Source organism: Euprymna scolopes, chromosome 14 (genome assembly GCF_053919585.1).
Source record: "Euprymna scolopes isolate OS-2025 chromosome 14, ASM5391958v1, whole genome shotgun sequence".
Lineage (NCBI taxonomy): Eukaryota > Metazoa > Mollusca > Cephalopoda > Sepiida > Sepiolidae > Euprymna > Euprymna scolopes.
Genome location: NC_136495.1, coordinates 98227167 through 98247220, shown reverse-complemented (window position 1 = coordinate 98247220; position 20054 = coordinate 98227167). Strand labels below are relative to the sequence as shown.

The 20054-nt window shown below is 32.7% G+C and overlaps 2 protein-coding genes across 2 annotated transcripts in view; one reads left to right on the top strand and one right to left on the bottom strand.

Moving 5' to 3' along the window:
• Nucleotides 1-13440, bottom strand: part of LOC145293198 (uncharacterized) — a 30869-nt gene extending 17429 nt beyond the window's left edge. Inside the window, exon 1 of the mRNA XM_080139698.1 lies at nucleotides 13229-13440. Within this exon, the coding sequence (XP_079995824.1) occupies nucleotides 13229-13308 (80 nt within the window). The 5' untranslated portion in view covers nucleotides 13309-13440. The remainder of the gene's footprint in view (nucleotides 1-13228) is intronic.
• LOC145293196 (uncharacterized) overlaps nucleotides 1-20054 on the top strand; it is a 421398-nt gene that overhangs the window by 331424 nt on the left and 69920 nt on the right. The window lies entirely within an intron of this gene.

The following is a 20054-nucleotide window of genomic DNA, read 5'->3' as shown; positions in this document are numbered from 1 at the left end:
ATTTTATTTCCACAACATATTTCTTTTAATAAAATACAATAATTTTTTTTTTTTTTTTTTTGAAAAATCATAAAGATGCAATTATTTGGAAGCTAAACTCTTCAATATATAAATATATGAAATGCATCGCTTTAAAATATCAATAATCTACACAAGCACAAGAAAAAATAACAATTACATTTAAAATATATAAATATTTATATTTATGCACGCACTCTGTTTTTTCAATTTGGCTTTTTTGTTTGTGAAAATCTGGCTATATTTATCAATTTGGCTTTTTTTGTAAAGGATTTGGCTTCAGATATTTAGTAGAGTCTGGCAACCGAATTAGGTCAACTATTGAACACGTTTATCCTTTTAGAATCTTTAAAACACACACTTTCAGATTGTAAAATAATTAAAAAAAGAATTTCTGGACCTGAACAATGCTACCCTTACCATTTACTTTTTTTTATTTTTCATTTATTCATAAATTTTTCAGGCGATTATCAGCACTTACATTCAGAATTAAACCGTTCTACTACAGTGAACACGAACACCCCCTTTTGGCCACTCCCATTATAAATGCTGCTACTAGCATTTAGATTTTTCCTTTTCAATTTTTTGCAAATTACTATAGCGCTTATAGATTACACCCTTAGCTTTCACATTACAAAAGTACCTTGGAAAAAATGGTATACACCTTACCAGCAGAAAAGGGAAACATTTAACAGCCGGGCCAGCATCAACAATTGATATGGCAAAAAAATGCTTGTTTCATTTAATAGAACGTTATAATAACAAATTGATCCTCAACTATTACAGTCATTAAAAATACTACTTTAAATTTATTTTTTTATTTGAAAATTAAGCCTGTACTCGATGATAATCGCCGGGGAAAATTACGACAAAGTTAAAAGGAAAAATTTTAAGGCTACAAGAATCCTTGTTTAGGTCCGCCTTAGTGTTTTTTGGTTGTTTCATTTCCCTATGACACAATGATCCCTCCGGAATAAATGCACTTAATTAATTTCTAGTTCATTCTTTTATTTTCATTATACATTACAAGCAGACAACTGCTATCTAATAGGCTACACTATCCTACTTTTATTTAGCAAGTTAGATGAACACACAGAATAATCACAGCACATAATCAAATCCCCATGTTAAGAATGGCTTATGTTATTTCAGCACGGTACATTCATTTTGGCCACGAACGCAATGCTCAATATTTTACTGGGCCAGCAGTGACTCCCACTAACAACCATAGTTTAATCTTTTTTTTGGGGGGGGGGGTATACTTCAACTGGGCAAGGCCGGTACGTGAGAGAGAGAGAGAGGGAGTATTTAAACTTTTAAATTTGAAAAGGAAATATAAATATTTATACATTAATCTGATCTTGATAAAAATGCTCAATATTCGAAATAGAGCATCAATATATGAGGGGACTTATAATTATGCAAATCATGATTTAGAAATTTTTTAAACTTATAGGAATAAATAAATAATTCCCTTTATCTTGTATTTTTTGTTTTCAAAAAGCTTCAACCAGAACTAGCGCCCATAATTACAAAGTTATTTAAGCGTTGTCTTAAGGAGAAATGCTTCCCAACCCCTTGGAAAATCTCATCAGTATGCCTTGTATTTAAGAATTCAGGTGATCGTTCATCTTCTCAGTACAGTGCGTCATGAGTAAAATGCAGGAATCTGTGCTATATAGTGAAATAGTCAAATCTCAGCAAAAATAACCTTCTTAGTGACATGCAATATGGTTTCCGTTCTGCTAGATCTACAGCAGACGTGCTTACAGTTATCTCATAGGATTAGCGAATCTCTCAATGGAGGCTTCCTTTCTAGGGCAATTGTTCTTGACATATCAAAGGCCTTTGATGTATGGCATAAAGGTCTACTTCACAAGATCTCCAGCTATGGTATAGCTGGAAATGTCTTAATTATTAAATCATTTCTTTCTTTCATAAGAGTAGTGGTTGATGGGCAGAAATCAGAAGCTCTCAGTATTAATGCTGGAGTCCCTCAGGGGTCCATCGTAGGTTCAACTCTCTTCCTGGTCTATGTCAATGATCTTCCATCAATGATCTTCCAAACCACATCCTTACATCATTCATAGACATACTGATGACACTACCATCTATGGTAGCACATCAAAGACTGTAAATGACCAAGTTCTCTCTTAATCTCTCTCCTCTGATTTTGAGCATGTGGTACAATAGGGAAAGAGGTGACTGGTTACTTTTAATGCATCTAAAACTAAGCTCTGATGCCCATCTGTCATCAATTTAAATGAACGGTTCTCGTCTTGGGGAGGCTTCATGTTTTGACAAGCTTTGGGCTTGACCTTTACTCCCGATCTGAAATGAATCATGTATATCAAATCCGTTGCCAATGTTGCTGGAAAAATGGTCAGATCCTTCTACCACTCCAGTAGATATCTCACTCCTGATGCAATTCTCTATCTATATAAAAACCAGGTTCAGTCAAAGATGGAGTACTGTTGCCACATCTGGGCTAGAAGCAACTTATCCTATCTTGACAGTTCAAAATAGAACAAAAATATTACAAATGTACTGTCATTATATATATATATATACACACACATGTTAGGATGCCCTTTTCTCTTCCCTTCAACCTCTTTCCCACAGAAGAAAAGTTGCGAGCCTGTCTCTGCTTTATCGTTATTTTCATGGCAAGTGCTCATCTGAACTTCAATCTATGGTTCCCCTCGCCAAACTTTCACGAAAAACACTCGTCTAGCTAAAACCACTATCAGTAATTTCCCACACTCTTTATCTGTGCCTAAATGCAGATTCCATGAAAAAAGCTTCTTTCTTAGAACTGCATGCCTGCTTTCTAGCTGACTACAATCTGATTGTCTTCAAGTCCAACATAAACAAGTTCTTGATGAACCGTCCCCCTAAGTAATCCAATTTACAAAATTCCCACTACTTGTTTGCTACGCTATAATCACATTGACTAATGTATACTCATTAACCCTTATCCTCGAGTGGCCTCTGGGCCTTGATAAGTGGTTATTCCTGTGTAAAAAAAAAAAAAAAAAAAAAAGCTAAAAATAAAATGTTTGTAAATCATGGTTTACATAATTTTATCTCCTCTCATATAGGAAAATAGAACAAAAATATTACAAATGTACTGACACTAAATTATATATATATATATATACACACACACACACGTTAGCTGAAATACAGGTTCCAAGGTGAGTTCATAATTCCAGTACATGTTTACACTCTTATTAAATTGAAAGCTGGTTGAACCCCACAATACTTCAAAGCAAACAAACCATGCTGTTAAAGTGAAAACTATAAAAATAGAGATTACAAAACATTATACAACTGTCAAAAGCTAAACCTATTCTGATGTTTCTATCATTCTTAACACCTTTGAAATGATATTTTGAACTTAAGCCTTGGTCGATCAACAAAATTGCTCATTCAAACTTATCTCTGGCCAGGTATTTATTTATCTCTTTCTCTCAAATCCAACCTTGTCACTTCCATGGTTTCATTAACCTTCTTCTGCTGATCCTACTATCTCAGCTACTCTACATCTACTAACCCAAACGCTCTCTATTCTTCCAGTGTGACCAAACCAACAAAGTCTCCTCTTCTGCACACATTTCTATATACTATCCAGATTTAATCTTCTAAGCTTATCAGATCTAAGCCTGTTTTTAAGATTTGCATTACACATCCATCATATCATTATGATACTAATTCTCTCTATGCAATACATGTCCAAATTTCATTTCTATACCTCGCACTGTATAAATATGTTCGATAAACTCTTCCCTTGATTGGCATCAAATCTAAGCCTGTTTTTAATAATTGCATTACACATCCATTGCATCATTCTCATCATTTCTCTCCATTCAGCACGTATAACCAACCTTTACTTGCCAGGTTTCATTTGTGTACCTATTTACTATGTCTCCCCACGGGACAGAGTTAGACACCAGGTTTCATTTGTGTACATTAACACAGTGAATACACATATTTGATTTATTTTTTTTTCTGTTAATAATAACGCTCTGCTAGTAATGGCAGAAATTCCCTGAACATTCTTCATTCACCCCTAATTCTTGCAATCACACTAGCAGCAGCTCCTCTGTGCTCCAATAGTATCAACAAGTTAATATGACTTTTAAAACCCTCAATAGTCTCACCATTAAAATATACTTTCTGCACGTTTGAGTTTTTGTTTGTTCTAACTGTTAAATTTTAATTAGACAAGAAAATCATGACCAGCAATTTGATCTGATCCGAATTTAAGAATTCTGAAAGCCATGGAATTGACTAGACTTCAGAAAATTACAATTTTTTTTTTAAGCTCATAATTAAGCTGCTATGTTTTTCACTGTAGCAACTAATGCTTTTGATTGGTTTAAAGTATTTTGCAGTCTGACGCCACCTAGTCACTCTACACTCTTACACTTATTAAAGGGTCCAAGTATTATAAATCCATCCTGGGATGGATATTCCAATCAGTATACTGGAACAGTATTCTGAGAATACTGTCTGTGAAACAAGCCTCATCAAATCAGAACAAGGCAATCAAAAACTAAGCAAAATAATGTGTGTCAGTGTGTGGTAGGTAAAGTAAACAAATGGTAAATCCAAATAACAGGTAATATGTCCCAATAGATGTGGGAGGTGGGGGGGGGGCAAAAAAATATCTGCAACAAGTATGAAGAATGCAAGGAGCTATATCGTATTATAATGGAGATTGTGTGTCTGCATATAACTAAAATATCAACAAAAAAAAAAAATTTTCATCTCTTATTTCATAGATGATTCTATTTAAAAGTTGTCATCAAGAAGTAATATTGTTATATTATGTACGAAATTTGGTAATGTTCTATTTTATGTCCATAAAATCAAAGTATTAAATTATTTTATTATTAAAGAGAAAAAGATTATTATCCTATATAAATTTACTCTCTCTCTGTGAATATTTAAAAGAAGCATAACTCTTTCAGCAAGCGTTATGTAATTTACATGTTACAAGTATGTTTAGTTTTGTATTAATTTTAAATATCGTATAAAATATTAAAGTTCTTTTATTCTAAAATGAATAGAATATTTTGCCATTGGGATATTTTTTTTCTTTTAAATATTATTTCACTTTTTCAAATTAGCTAGCTCAAATACGTTCCTTCCAGTTGCGTATTTGTGCTTATCTTGATAAACAAGAAAGTGTTAAGGTGAATCCGTTAAGTCTGCACATATATATTGACAAAATGCTATTTCAAACTTTAGCATGATAGACTGACAAAAATGCTATTTCAAACTTAAGACTTGCGCATATCCTATTTTTTAATTTTTTATTTAAAGATGGCAGACTAACAAAAATGCTATTTTCTAACTTAAATATGATGGACCCATCGGCTGATAGTTATAGAGATGCACAAGCACATCTAAAAATGCTATTTTCAGCTTAAGCATGACTGACCGAGCTTGTTAGAGAGAAGCTTGGACACATTTACAATAAGCCATGTCCATTCAATCTGCTCATTTAGGGATAAAAATGTTATTTCGAACTTAATGAAGGTTGGATCTGATCCAAATTTAAGAATTACCAAAAGGTCATTAGCTCACCCCATAGCCATGACTCCCACTACTCAGCCACTTATCTTCATAAATCTTTAGATTAATCTTATTAGCCGAGGTACTTGGAGAATCTCGATCTCCAACCCATCCCTTTCTCTGACATCATCTTTAACCATTTCCAATTAGGTTGTAGACAAGGTGACAGGCCTGGCACACAAGCAACTCTGGTCCATGACACAAAATCATTAAAGAAGACACAAAAAAAAGAAAATAATCGTTTGTGGATTTGGACTACACTCAAATATGTCTCTGGTAGTGTACATTTCTTAGTACTCAGTGCCCAAATCAAACTCCTCAGCTTAACATTCATAAGTAATATGAACTGCTAAGTCTGCTGTAAAGAAGGTGGGCTCCCTCTAGTAGGTTAGAAAACTTCTCTCACCTGCCAATATCCTATATCTCTACAAAGCCATCATTCGCCAATGCATGAAATATTGTTGTCACATCTGAACTAGTGCATCAAGCACTAGTCTCTCCCTCTTAAACAGGGCCCCAAAAAAGTTTATAACTTAATAGGTCCCACATTGTCTACCAAACTATGGGTCCATGGCATAGTGAATAAAATACTTGGTAAAATTCAGTTGTAAGTTATACTTTTCTGGATGTTCAATCCTCAGTGTAGGTGATATTCAAAATACAATTGCAAATTACTTAGGATTTCTGCCTAGTCATACATAGCTGATGGAACAAAAGTATGCTACTCCAGTGGATTAAATTAAGGCTTTCATTCAGAATTCTGCGCAGATTCCAGAGTTTGACAGAATGATTCCTGAATTCAAGAAGATATACTTGATGAAGGCTGGCAGTTACATCGACCAAAACATTGCGAAAATAACACTCAAGATGAAAACGGTAGTCTGAAGAATTCAAATAATACGAAAGAATTGCTCTATATCGAATTTTGAGTTATATTAATAGATTTTTCAAAGTAATTGTGTGCATGTGTGAGCGTTAATATCTATCTACTTAGTAAAATCCTAAACTAATAAACTTATTATGAACTAGCGGGGGTATCCGGCATTGCCCAGGTGCGTGGAGGTGTAGTAAGGAACCCCAGGGAGGGGGGGATAAAAATGTGGTAATAGAGGGGGCAGTTTGGGGGAAGAGAGGTGTTAAAAAAAAAAAGTAACGTCTTAGCCAATGTCTCCATCGTGCAACCAGAAGTCGAGAGCATTAAAATTAAGTGTAGTCAATCCAATGGTGACTTATTATACACTATAAGGGTGTACTTGCTAAAATGTTGGCGAAAAAAAAGCGACCCCTCTTAGTACAAAACTGCCCAGTTGAGGGTGCAGGAATGAATGTTTTTGGCCAATTTTTCAATATTTGTCTTCCAAAGGATCAAGCTTGAAAATGATACCGATCTTGTGAGGATCCATCGTGTGTCGAAAATTTTTGCAAGACATACAAACACACACACAATTTTGCCCTAAGATTATGTTATGTTTTATACATAGCAAGGTGAATAATGCATGCATGGTATTTATTTTATTTATTGTAAACTTTATCATTTAGGGCATACCATTAATATCCAAAGAAAGGAAAAAAAACTACTAAAATTTAGACCTAATGTTAATATTTATTGTTTATACCCGTCCTGAGACGAGTATGCTACTAGTGTGTGCGTGTGTATCTATATATATAAAAATGTAATGTTTGGTTCGTTAAAAGCGAATAAAACTATATTTCTACGTTACCAATTTAATTGACATTTTCAGAAATTCTATTTTTAAGGTCAAGGAATGTTTTTATGTTATTAAAATAATTTAACATTGCGAATTATAAAAATATTTAATTAAATAAAAAAATATTTTTTGTAACTGCGAGATTATCGCCATTTTATTTCCGGTAGAAATTAGCCTTTCACTTATTGAGATAAGTATTATTTGTATTAATTTTTATGATACTCATGCAGAGAGTGATCCGTGCTGAAATAATGTTATTATTTAAAAAGTCATTCTTAACATGGGGAGGGGGAGGATGTTTTGTACCTATTCTGTCAATTACAATTGAATAATAAAAAAAAGCATACCGTAAAACTTTAATTAAACGTGGAAATATGATTTAAAAAATAGCGCAGATCGCTCTCTGCATTAGCACCATTTTTATTTATTGCGGACTATTATTCTCATCTTTATTAGTTGTTGTTTCACGACTTTTCAGCCAACTATTCCTCTGGCCTTCATGAAAAGAAGTAAGTCCTTTTATAAATGTTCAGTAACTTTTTCCTTTTCTTATTCTTAAAGAGTAAAACTTTTCTTATTCATGAAAAGAGTTAAGCCTACGTAAATAAATGTTTGTACACGTGACAAATTATCAATAAATGGTTTAGTTATTTTTTTTTTTTAATTATTTATGAAAAGAGTTAACGTAAATAATGTTTATAAAAGTGCGAAAGGCGACGTTGTACAACCATCACTCCCATGCTTAATTTCTATAGTAGATATCAATAGTAGGGTAGACCAGATGCTCAAGCCTTGGTAGTGCAACTACACTAGGAAAAAGTAAACTCTGATCTAACACTTGTTACCAGATAAGTTTCCATCGCATGACACATATTATGCTCCTGAACAGCCGCCACTTTCTTGATGAAGAGAGTTATGTTTTCTGTAACTCGAAACAAATGTACATGTGAATAGTCATCTGATAATTTTAGACTCATCATCAATGATGCTGACTTTTCTTATCTGTAATGGTAATACTCAAATACAAGTTTGAGCCATCATCAGTTGACACCAGAAAATCTTTTGATAGTTTACATTTTTCTCCCTCTTTTTAAATTAAAAATGAATCCTTGTTTTTCTTTTTGAATTTTTGGTTCTTATCTTGGTTTCATTTTCTTAACTTTTAGTGCATTTAAAGAAATCCATTCATAAGGAGAGAAATGTTATCAATGTCCTATTTCCTCTTTAGTAATCACAAATCCCTTATCATAATAAAAACATCATTTATCCATACTTGCTAGTACAACAGTCTACATTCTAGTCTGTATAAAGTCTAGCGTTACTATCTCATAAGAATTAGTCTGTAACAAGGAGGCATATATATATATATATATATATATCTAATATAAAGCTGAACGTATTTGTGTGTGTGCGCGTCTGGTCACAAATAGGCTCCTATATGGTTGACTATTTTAAAAAACTGATTACATATAATGATAGAAGATGCATCGAGGATCAGGAATGGGTATGTTTGATCTGGTTCATAAAAATTGTGGCGGTCTGCATTCACGCCTGGCCTCCAAAGTATGGAAATAAAAAATGAAAAAAAAAACGTTTACAAGGGTTTTTGATGTAGATGTACATAAGAATACTTTGATAAGTATGTTTCAACTTAAATAGGGATGGTATAATAAAATTGTGGGGTCTGCATTCACGCCTGTACTCCATGGAAATATGGCAAAAACTTTAACAAAGACTTTTCATATCTATTTGTGTAAGTATACTTTTATAATTATGTTTCAGTTTGAAGAAATATGGTATAATAAAATTATTGGGTGTTCGTTTGCGCCTAACCTCCATAGAATGTAAATATGTCACAAAGTTTAACAAGGTTTTTTAAAAGGGGTGAGGGTCCACAATAACACCTTAACTTTAATCTTAATTCACGTTAGCTTTTATTTATTTTTTTGAGTTGAATCATATTGTGTCGAATAAATTCACCTCATAAATTCACGTTCTTATTAAAGTGAAAGCCAAAAAATAAAAGTTGGAACTTTAGACAATTCTCGACACAAATTTTTTTCCTTCTCCACTTGAACGTGGCACTCTTTCGAAAATAGATAAATAATAAAAAATAAGAACGTTACTTATTATTTTGTCAAAAGAAGGAAAAAATCCTGCTCACGTGATTACGTGTCTTTTTAAAAACATTTACATAAGCTTTTTATTTTTATTTATATATCTGTTTAAGCTTTTTTTTTGTCAGTGTACTAGAAGGAATTCAGTTGATTACAACCCTTTCTACGTGTTCATAACATTACAATAGTACAACCCTGAATCTGATGGCGCAATACTACACCATTCAATACTGTAAAACTGAAACGAAGCTTTTCTGCTTGAAAAGGGCGTCATTTTCTTCTTATTCATATTTATATCGATTCTTTGCTTTAAAAAACTAAAGTAATTACGCGTTTACTTTTTTAATATCCCATTTTGCTGTTTCGGATTATTTTACTAAAGTAAGTAAAGCTTCATTATTTTTCAAAACTGTTTTTGTTTCTTTGTTTTTCGATATTTCGTCGATATTATTTAGTAAGAGTGTTTAGCAGAAAAGCCAACAAACGACTAGCCGAAAAAATAAATATACAAGAAATAAATGTTACCATAGTCAATAAAAGTTCAGTTCATGTTTTTTGTTTTGTTTTGAAATAGTTTTTAATGCTCTTTACTTGAAATTAAAACGAAATTTGAGGCAATAACTACTTAAATGAATTTTTATATAAACTACACATGCCATAATCGAATATTCCTCAGGCACAAAATAATGGAAAACATTAAAATATGTTTATAAATATTCCTTACGTTGACGGAACTCTCTTAAATTGTTAACACAGAATGCTCAGGTGCACCTCCTTCAAATGGAAAACGAGGCTTTCCATTTCAAAGTTGCTGCCATTTTGATTTTTTTTTTTTTAAACCGGTTCGTGAATTAAAAAAAAAAAAAAATTTTACAAACTACTTAAAAATACAAACCAATGAACTCTTCTACAATAAAAGTAACTTTTATTGACTATGGTAACATTTATTTCTTGTATATTTATATTATATATATAACATTTTCTCTTTGTAAGGAAACATCATTTTGTTGGTCACTTTTGGCTACGAATGGAAACAAAGTTGATATAAAAAAAATATATTTTCGCGAAAATTATCTTTACTTTCATCATATTTTGCTTAGGGTAAAATTTTTGAGTATCTAAACCTATATCTTTACAACCCCCTCTTTTTCATAACCTATCATACTTTCATCAGTCACAGTTCATTTTCTGTGGGCTGTTTTTGAACCCAGTCAACAACGGGTACTTCTGCTAGTAATAACCTTTTTCTACAGAGTGCTTTACCTTTTGAAGGAAGCAATTAAGTAAATTGGTTTCAGTTATATGTATATAAGTAGAGTCAATCTATTTCTTGAAGTTTTTCATTGGTAGTATTCACCATACAATATTAATATTTAATTCTGAATGATCATTTCCTTTTCTTTAATATTGGTCCATGTTAAGAAGAATAAAATGTAATTTGATTTAATTTCTTTACAAATATATTTTATCCTACTCAAATTATTTTTTGAAGGAGTCCTACTTGAAATATCTTTAAATTGATTGGGAATATTGTTAATAAATACTCATTCACACACACACACACACACACATTTAATTAGGATAAAACAGTGGGGAAGAACAAAAAAAAAAAGTTAGAAAGACCCTCCCAACCTGTTTCAGAATAGACTACACACTATTTTCTGGTTTATTCAGAACTGAAAACAAGCAGGTTAATTTCTAAATGGGAGTGAGATCTAAGTAAGAGAAAAGAAAATAGGGGATGAAGTTTAGAGTGGGTGACGTCCTTCAAAGACAAATACAATTTGAGAGATGTTGAGGACAAATTAAAAGTGCAGAGTGGACATGATAAGTAATTTCTATTACTCATTCACTTGACAAGCTAAATGGCTAAACTTTCCCAAATGACTGACTTTTGACAGGACTAGGAATTGTGTGTGCCATGCTAAGGTAAAGAACATATACTCATACTTGATTCACTTTCAAACACACAAGCTCACTACTTGTATCCATCTTTTTTTCCAAAAGTGTTTGTACATCATATCATTGTCTTGGTCATTATTTCCTCCTTTGGAGGTTAGTACATTATATATTTATTCACCATGATATCTTCCCATCCTAAGAAAATTGTGTGATCCAAGTGAGCATATTTTTGTTATACAAGATGGTGCATAAGTCGCTTTGCCTTACAAAGAGCTTGGATTTTTTAAGCTTAAAATGGAGAACTTATGTGACATTATTTTTCATATATAAATCAAAATTAAGCACCTGGAATGGTGGGCCCTATCACCTTGATAGTTCAAAACTAGCTTCAAAACCTAGTAGGTGATGCCCTTTTCTCTTCCATGCAACCTCTTTCCCATAGGACAGACATTGTGAGCCTATCTCTGCTCTATTATTTTCACGGCAAGTGTTTGTCTGAGCTCCAATCTATGGTCCCCTACATCGAGTGATATCCAAAAGTTTGCAATAAGTGGGGCGAATAGTGAATCAAAAAAGTTTCATAAAATATCCTTTAGAATCTCTTTTAAAAATTGTACTGGGTTAAAAAAGGAATGAAATGTCTGTGCGGAAAAATCCTCTGAAATGCGGGAGTAAACTCCAATCCATGGAATCAGTTGTGTATAAAGGCATATGAAGCCTTTTCTTTCTTTTCTTAAATATAGGTTTCAAACGGAAAAGAATAAACTAATAATTAAAAAAAAAAAAAAAAAAAAAAAACAACATTAGTGTGGTAGAGAGGAAAACCGGTATAAAAAAATGTAGAGAAGAAGCTTGTATAGCTAAAGAGAAAGATAATATCAAGGCATTAAAACAGGGGTTCTTAAGGGCTAAAGGCAGGGGGGGGGTATTAGAAAGACAGAAAGATATAAAGGGAATTGGACCTAAATGATAATTGTCTAATTAAGATTACATAATGGTCAAAAAACAAATTAATAGAGCAGTAAACATTAGGGGATAAAAGTATTTTAAGAATTATAAATAAGAGTAAAGGGGATTATAGGTAAAAGGGAAATTTCAAGGTGATATGAGAATGATCAGTTATTGACTCGAAGGTGAAGCGAGTGGGGTGGGATGTAAATAATCATGTAATTTCAAATTGCTATATTTGTGTTTTTTCCTGTTTGCAGTTTGGAATTAATGATAATACTTTGAGATAAGGTGATAATGCTTACAGCTTCAGATATACAAAGCTGGCAAGACTTAACGCCAAGTATGTAGGTTGTGTTTTGCTCCATTAACTGAAAAGTAAATTAGAGTGATCTCCACTGGATTAAAAACTAACTTATATAAAACAAAACGGAGTATTTACTCATGGACAGTTAAACAATGAAAGTGTTAATACATTTCAAAGATATTGTAGTTTTAATACAGAGCAATTTAGATTGATAATATATAATAATTAATAAATGAAGAAAATAAATTGTAGTAGGTAAATTATATTAAATAAAATGAATAGAAGAAATTATTATAAATACGAAAGTACAACAGAAGAGGAAAAATAAATAAAAAGATGGAGACTTGAAACAATGAGAATTACACTCTCAACATCGGAGGTATGTTTTTGACTGTTTCTGACCTGTAAAAATTGAATATTTTTTTCTCCACAGAATTATCTGAAGAGTTTACTACATTCAAAAATACATTGATAACATATTTTTACTGTTTGCTGAAGATTGCTAATGAAACAAATCTGTAACATATACTCTTATGACAAAATAAAAGAACATGGGTTTTCAAAAATTGTGAATTGAACTTGTATATATAAATATATACACACATACATTGCTCTTTATCATAGAGTGGAGGGTATCTACTTACCTACACAGGTGTGAATAGTTATCATCAAGTGTTTCACTTGCATTTGAGAGCATTAAGCGCTCAGAATGGCAACCACTCATTGCTTCAAAGATTCTGCTGTTATTACATTCAGCGTCTGATTGAGCTATAAAAAAAAAATTTTTTACAAGAACAGAACTTTTTGATAAACAGTGATAGTTCTAAACATTTCCTCTAAACTGTAAAGGTGAGCGACTACACGGCCTGTTATCTAACCATTAAGGAGACATGCCTTTTTAATTGTTCTGATTACCAGTAATTTGGAATTCACTAAATTACTCATTTCTATGATGGTCGTTCCAAAGTAAGGCCTCCTATTTTTTAATTCAAGAACTACGAAGACAGGAGTGGTATCATTAAACAAGAGACATTTTGTGCTCCAGAATTTATTTTCTACATAGTCACCATCATTTTCAATGTATTTTCGCCAGGATTTCAATGACACATCTCTGCATCTGACACATGTTCATGACGAGTTACTTTCTTAGTCTCCCACTATCAATATCTGCAACAAAAAGATGAAACTTTCACATCATAAATGCATGATCTCAGTGAATTTGCAATCCCCTCTGATCCATTCAGACTGAATAAAAAATAGGAGCTATTATTTTTGGAACGTCCCTCGTAATTTTCTCTCACTTTATCTTTTTTTTTTTTATTTCATACACTTTCACTCTCGCTTTTTATTAAGAATTAAAAGTAATTTTACTAACTTAATTGAACTGGTCCATTATAAACAAAAGTAAATTTAAAAATACAACCACCAGTAGTAATACTATTTAGGTGGAGAGAGAGAGGAGTTAGATATAACAAACAGAAAGAGATTAATTTAAGATTTATTTTTTAATTTAAAAAAAAAATTAACTGGCTTTGCAAACTCGTTTTTATTGATTCAAAAAATCTAACAAGAACTTGGATGATTCAACGAACTTCCCCTTTTAAAATTTTTTTTTTTTTTTCAAATATATATAAAGTTGGATTAGCATTTAAAAGTGAGGTTCTGTTTGTTTTTCAATAAAACAAGAATACTATTAGTATCTATTCACTACGCTGTTGCAAATCACTGTTATGTTAGTATATTTATTTAGGTGGGCAAAATTAGAATTGGATGAAATATCTGACAGTTTGTAAATCTAAAAAAAGAAAACAAAATATTCCAATTTTAACTGGTTTATATCGCCTACGTTTCTGTCAATAAGACCTTCCTCAGGACAAAGCGTGTTTACTGGTGTGAGCCAAATTCTTTTCCAAATTTATAACATCGCTCATTCCACATAACACGATGTCCTGAGAAACATCTCATTTCAATTTGTAGGCAATATGAACTATTAAAAGTTACTATAATGCCAGAGTGAAATTCTATTGGATCCATGTTGGTTAAGTACTAATGGTATTATTGAGGTATGAACCCACTGTGAGTCCCCCACCCTCTCCACTTATAGGAAAAAATAGTCCTAAGATCAGAGGTGTATAAAAATTGCCTTGGGGAATCTACCTTCAACACCAACCTAGGAGGATAATGTTAATGAGAGGTTCCTGAAGACCTGTTTTGCGACTATTAACTCTGTTGTGGAAATTGGTGAAAGAATTAATAAAATCATCTTGTGAATGTCCGTGTTCGTCTCTGCTACAACCCAGCATTCAGTTACAAAGAATGAATTTCATAATGGTTATAATATAGTTATATTTGAGAGCAGACAAAGAAACTAGATGTTTGCAAAGGAATATCTAACACTTGTTTAGGATGAGTACATCAACTAATTTACAATTATATCTTGTACTTCTAAAATCTTCAGTTCAAACTTTTTATTAAAAAGCTACAGATAGTATTAAAAGGTCATGGTGTTTTGGGAGTTCATAAGTAAATATAAATGTGTGATTCGTTGACAAAAAGGCAGTGTATTTTACAATAACAATATCAGAGTTCAAATTTCACGTAAGTATGAATTTAAAGAAATTAACATAAGATAAAATAAAAAATTTTGTTTATTGTATTTTACAAAGGAGTCACCACTTATCAAAACCCAGAGGCCACTCGAGGATAAGGATTAATGAGTGTACAATAGTCAATGAGACAATATTGTAATTGTTTGTAGTGAAAATTTGGTAAATTGGATTACTTAAAGGGATGGCTCATCAAAAACATAAAGAATTGCATCAGTAGTGAGATATCTACTAAAGCGGTAGAATGATCCCACCATTTTTCCAGCAGCCTTGGCAATGGATTAGATGTACATGTTCCATCTCAGACCAGGAGTAGAGGTCAGACCTAGAAGCTTGTCAAGATGAGAACCATTCATTTCAATTGATGCTAAACGGGGATCAGCATTGATAGAAGCTTGGTTTTAGATGCATTAAAATCAACCAGCCACCTCTTTCTCCATTGTATTGCATGATCAGAGGAGAGAGAATCAGAACTTTGTCGTTTACAGTCTTTGAATTGTTGTCATAGATGGTAGTGTCATCAGCATAAATGTCTATGAAGGATCTTAGGATGTGATTTGGGAGATCATTGATATAGATCAGGAAGAGAGTTGGGCCCAGGATAGACCCCTGAGGGACTCCAGCATTAATATTGTGAGCTTCTGATTTTTGCCCATCAACCACTGCTCTTATGAACCTATCAGAGAGAAATGATTTCATAATTGAGAAGACATTTCCAGCTATACCTTAACTGGACCTCTTGTGAAGTAGACCTTTATACCATACCCTATCAAAGGCCTTTGATATGTCAAGAACAATTTTTTTTTAATTTCATTTTCACCCCAAACAAGGCACAGTGCCACTTTGATGTAGGGGGCTACTATCAGGGCCATAAGGTGCAGAGATACTATGTAGGGAGTTGAGTAGCAAGATGTCTGTTCACATTACACTTGAACTTCTGCATGTAAGTACAGTTGGAAAAACAGGAACCCAGAAGGGAATCCCAAAGTCTAGCAGTTCTGGGGAAGAAACTATTAGAGTAGAAGGCCTTCTTATATCTAGGGATATCTACTGTGTAGAGGTGGGATTTTGCTGCTTGTCGGGTTTGTCTGGGATATTTATGTCAGAGGGTACAAGGGCTTGTAGTTCGCTGGAGCATGTACCATTAAAGTACTTGTAAAACAGACAGAGGGATGCAACATTTTGTTGATGGGACAGAGGCTGAAGCTTTGACAGTTCAGAACCTATCAGATTGGTGATTCTTTTTTTGAGCCCTGTCCAGGAGCGAGAGACTAGTAGCAGATGTACCAGCCCAAATGTGACAATACTCCATACATGGGCAAATGGTTGCCTTGTAGAGGTACAGGATACTTTCAGGCATAAGTAACTTTCTAGAATGATAGAGAGAGCCCTCTTTCCTCGCAGCAGCCATGGTAATGCTTTCAATGTATCTGTTCCAACTCATGTTCCCAGTGAGCGTTAAGCCAAGGAGTTTGAAAGAAATACTTTCAGGTAAAGTGTTTTTGGCCATTGCTGTTGGTGGTAGACAAGGTCTCTTGTGATTATTGAAGGAAACAAGCTTAATCTTGCCAGCATTGAATGTGACCATCCATTTTTGTTCCATTTCACTACAGATTAGAGGTCTTCCTCTAGTGTTTCTGCCAGTTCCTTAGATATGTGTTCATTTGTTTTCCCCTCATGCCTGTTATAGAGTATGGTGTCATCAGCAAATATACCCATCTCAGAGACAATTTTATCAGGGAGGTCATTTATGAATATTAGGAATAATAAAGGTCCAAGGATGGACCCCTGAGGTACACCCACATTTGTATAATTGTTTGAATGTACGACTGTTGAGGACAACCTGGATTTTTTTCTTATTTAAGAAGGATTTAATTATGTTAAGTATTCGTCCAGTTATACTGTATTATCCGATTTTTCTGAGAAGACCATCATACGAAACCCTGTCAAAAGCCTTTGATATATCTAGGGTTACCGCTCTATCCTCCCCTGTTTTGTTCAGTGTATGGTATATACTTTCATAGATTAGTTAGGATATCTGCTGTAGAACGGGCTTGCCTAAATTCATATTGTTAGTTGGTCCAAAATTTAGCACCTGTAAGTTGGACTAGAGCTTGGTTATATTATGGACTCAAATATTTTGGCAAAAAGCAGAAGGAGGCTAATGGGGCAATGATTTAATGGGTCAGTTCTTTTGCCAGAATTGATTTAGTCACTAGAGGTCAGATCTAGGGTGGGTGTAGAAGCGATTTGAAATGCAAGCATGTAATTTTACAATCTACTTGTGATAAGGTGCATTGTCTTGGTGAAAGAGCACATTTTCTTTTTAGTTTGTGGCCATTCTTTTTTGAGTAATTTCTTTCTTCATATCAATAATGCCATGTAAATTCGTTATTAATGGTTCTTTTCCCAAGGTAATTGATTAACAAACTAACTTATACATCTCAAAATATGGAGGCCTAAACCTTGTCTGCTGCTATTTGCATCCTTAGTCGCTTTAAATTGCTTTTAGTTGATTTCCAATTTGAGCTTGGGGTGCATTTAGATATTGCATTGAATCATTGACACATTGCTATTTTTGATTGACTCTGAGCAAACACAGTACCCACCTTAAACACAGCTCTTATTGACAAATGTTCATACAAAATCTTGAATACATTGCCTTCAGATATCTGTAACTCCTTTTCTATCTTACACAACTTCAATTTATGATCAGCCAAAACGAGTTTGTAGACTTTTTAATGTTTTCTTGGGCAACTACCAAATTTGGGTGACCTAAGCATGCGGTATTATTTATAATTGTATGATATATCCAATCATTGTTTCTGAGGAAGCAGTCTGAATAACACTTATCGAGTTATTGCTTTGCTTAATAGTGTGTTTTTTTCTTTCTCTCATTAAAAAGTATTGCGTTCATACAATAACAGAATTTGTTTTTTATTCTTTATATTCAGTTATATTTGCAAACATATTGAGTGATGTGTTATAAAGTAATAGTATGTCGGTAAAGATGGAAATTGACATACTCGGGTACTGTACCTACACTGCTCAAGGAGTTGGTATGAACTAGTAGAAAATAAGATCGTTTCTCCACCTTCCCTCGAAAGAGATAGAAGATATGTAACTGTGTGGCTACAGATGTAGAAATGTAACTCTTGATTAATTGAAAGTTTTCATGTGGGGATGGAGATAAAGTGTAAGGATGCAGTGTCTTTATACTTTGTACGTCATATGACCTACAAATGCTTGTGATAAAATTAAACTCTGATCTTATCTATCAAACATCAGGGGTGAATATATACAGAAGAGGTCCGATAATCAAGATTATCATTCAGATTTCAAGTAGGTAATGGGGGTACTAAGAGATACCCCTTTTTAAACAGAATCTCCTATTACATAGTTTTAATTTTAGGCTTCAAGAACAAAGAGCCTTCCTTTTATTGTAGTCTTTTAGTTTTATTTTAGTCTTATAAATTTGCATTTTAAAAAAGTGAACAATCGGTAGACAAAGCTAAATAAGTTAATGCATATCATTAAACGAAAAGAGTTGGCCAAACAAAAATTCCTGGATTGTAAGACAGATTTGAGATCTACTCCATTTGTTTAGATAAGTAGATATTTATTTGCATACTAACCCTAACCCATTCAACATTGGTACATTGTACACTAATAGAGATAATAGTATATTTATTTATTGGTACTTCCTGGAACACATTAAATTTGAAGAAATTGTATAACTATGATCAAAATATCCTTATTTCCTATATAATAAAATGATAGCAGAAATCCCCCTCTGGACCAAAGTATCATAGGTTTGCAACAACAGATGCCACATACAAATTCAGTACGTCTATGCTATGAGTCACTATATTATGTAACTTTCAACCATCATTTCAGACACATTAGACTGTTATAATAAAATGCTACATTGCATCCTAGGAGCAACACCGTCACAATCGCAATATCTTATGAGGAAGGAGTTTCTATTTTCCCTCGTAAGTATTTAATCCTCCCACCATCGTCAGTCAAGACAAGAGGGAAACCTACATTTTCCGCATATATTGTGATTTCACCAGTCATAACGGGCACATAGACTTTCACATAATCTTTCCGATTTCTGATTCATAAATAATAACGGCTCCCTGGGTATATTCAGTTCATTCTGTATGTATAAATGTTTCTGTTTGAAAATGTATTAAATCATTTTATTGTGTACGTACAGAAAGACTTTCATTTTATATATTATATATTCAGTTGTATTTTTAAACTTAAAATAAAAACAATTAATATGAAAAAATAATTTTCAGATTTTTTTTTTTTTTTTTTTTTTTTTTTTTTTTTTAGATTTTCATATAAAAATCTTGGAATATTTATTTTTGTTATTTTGCTTTTTTGTTTTGATTGGAATTTTTAATTTTATCGAATTATCTTAAATGTTGTGATGCTAATTAATTTTAAATGCAATTACTTTAATCTCACACATAGAAATTTTAGTGATTAATTTAACAGGAATTTAAATTAGAATTTTTACTCGATTTTATTTTAAAGAAATAAATTGAAAGAGTTATACACATAATCAAAATTGTCCCCCTAAATTATCATCACCAGCAGTTACAACTAACAAATAAATTTTAAAGTCGATAGAATTCTAGTATATAGATGAATAAATTCTTATTTAACATGTGGCACAAGATTAGAAAGTGGAATATTTGTCATTAATAAATAACAATTTTGTCAAAAGCATGCTATGTTATGATTCATTTACAAAAACGCCAATGTATTTGCCCAAATATGGTGGTGGGGAAGAACATTTTGTCCTGGCACCACAATGCTTTTGTTACTTAATCTGTCATTTTTAAATAGC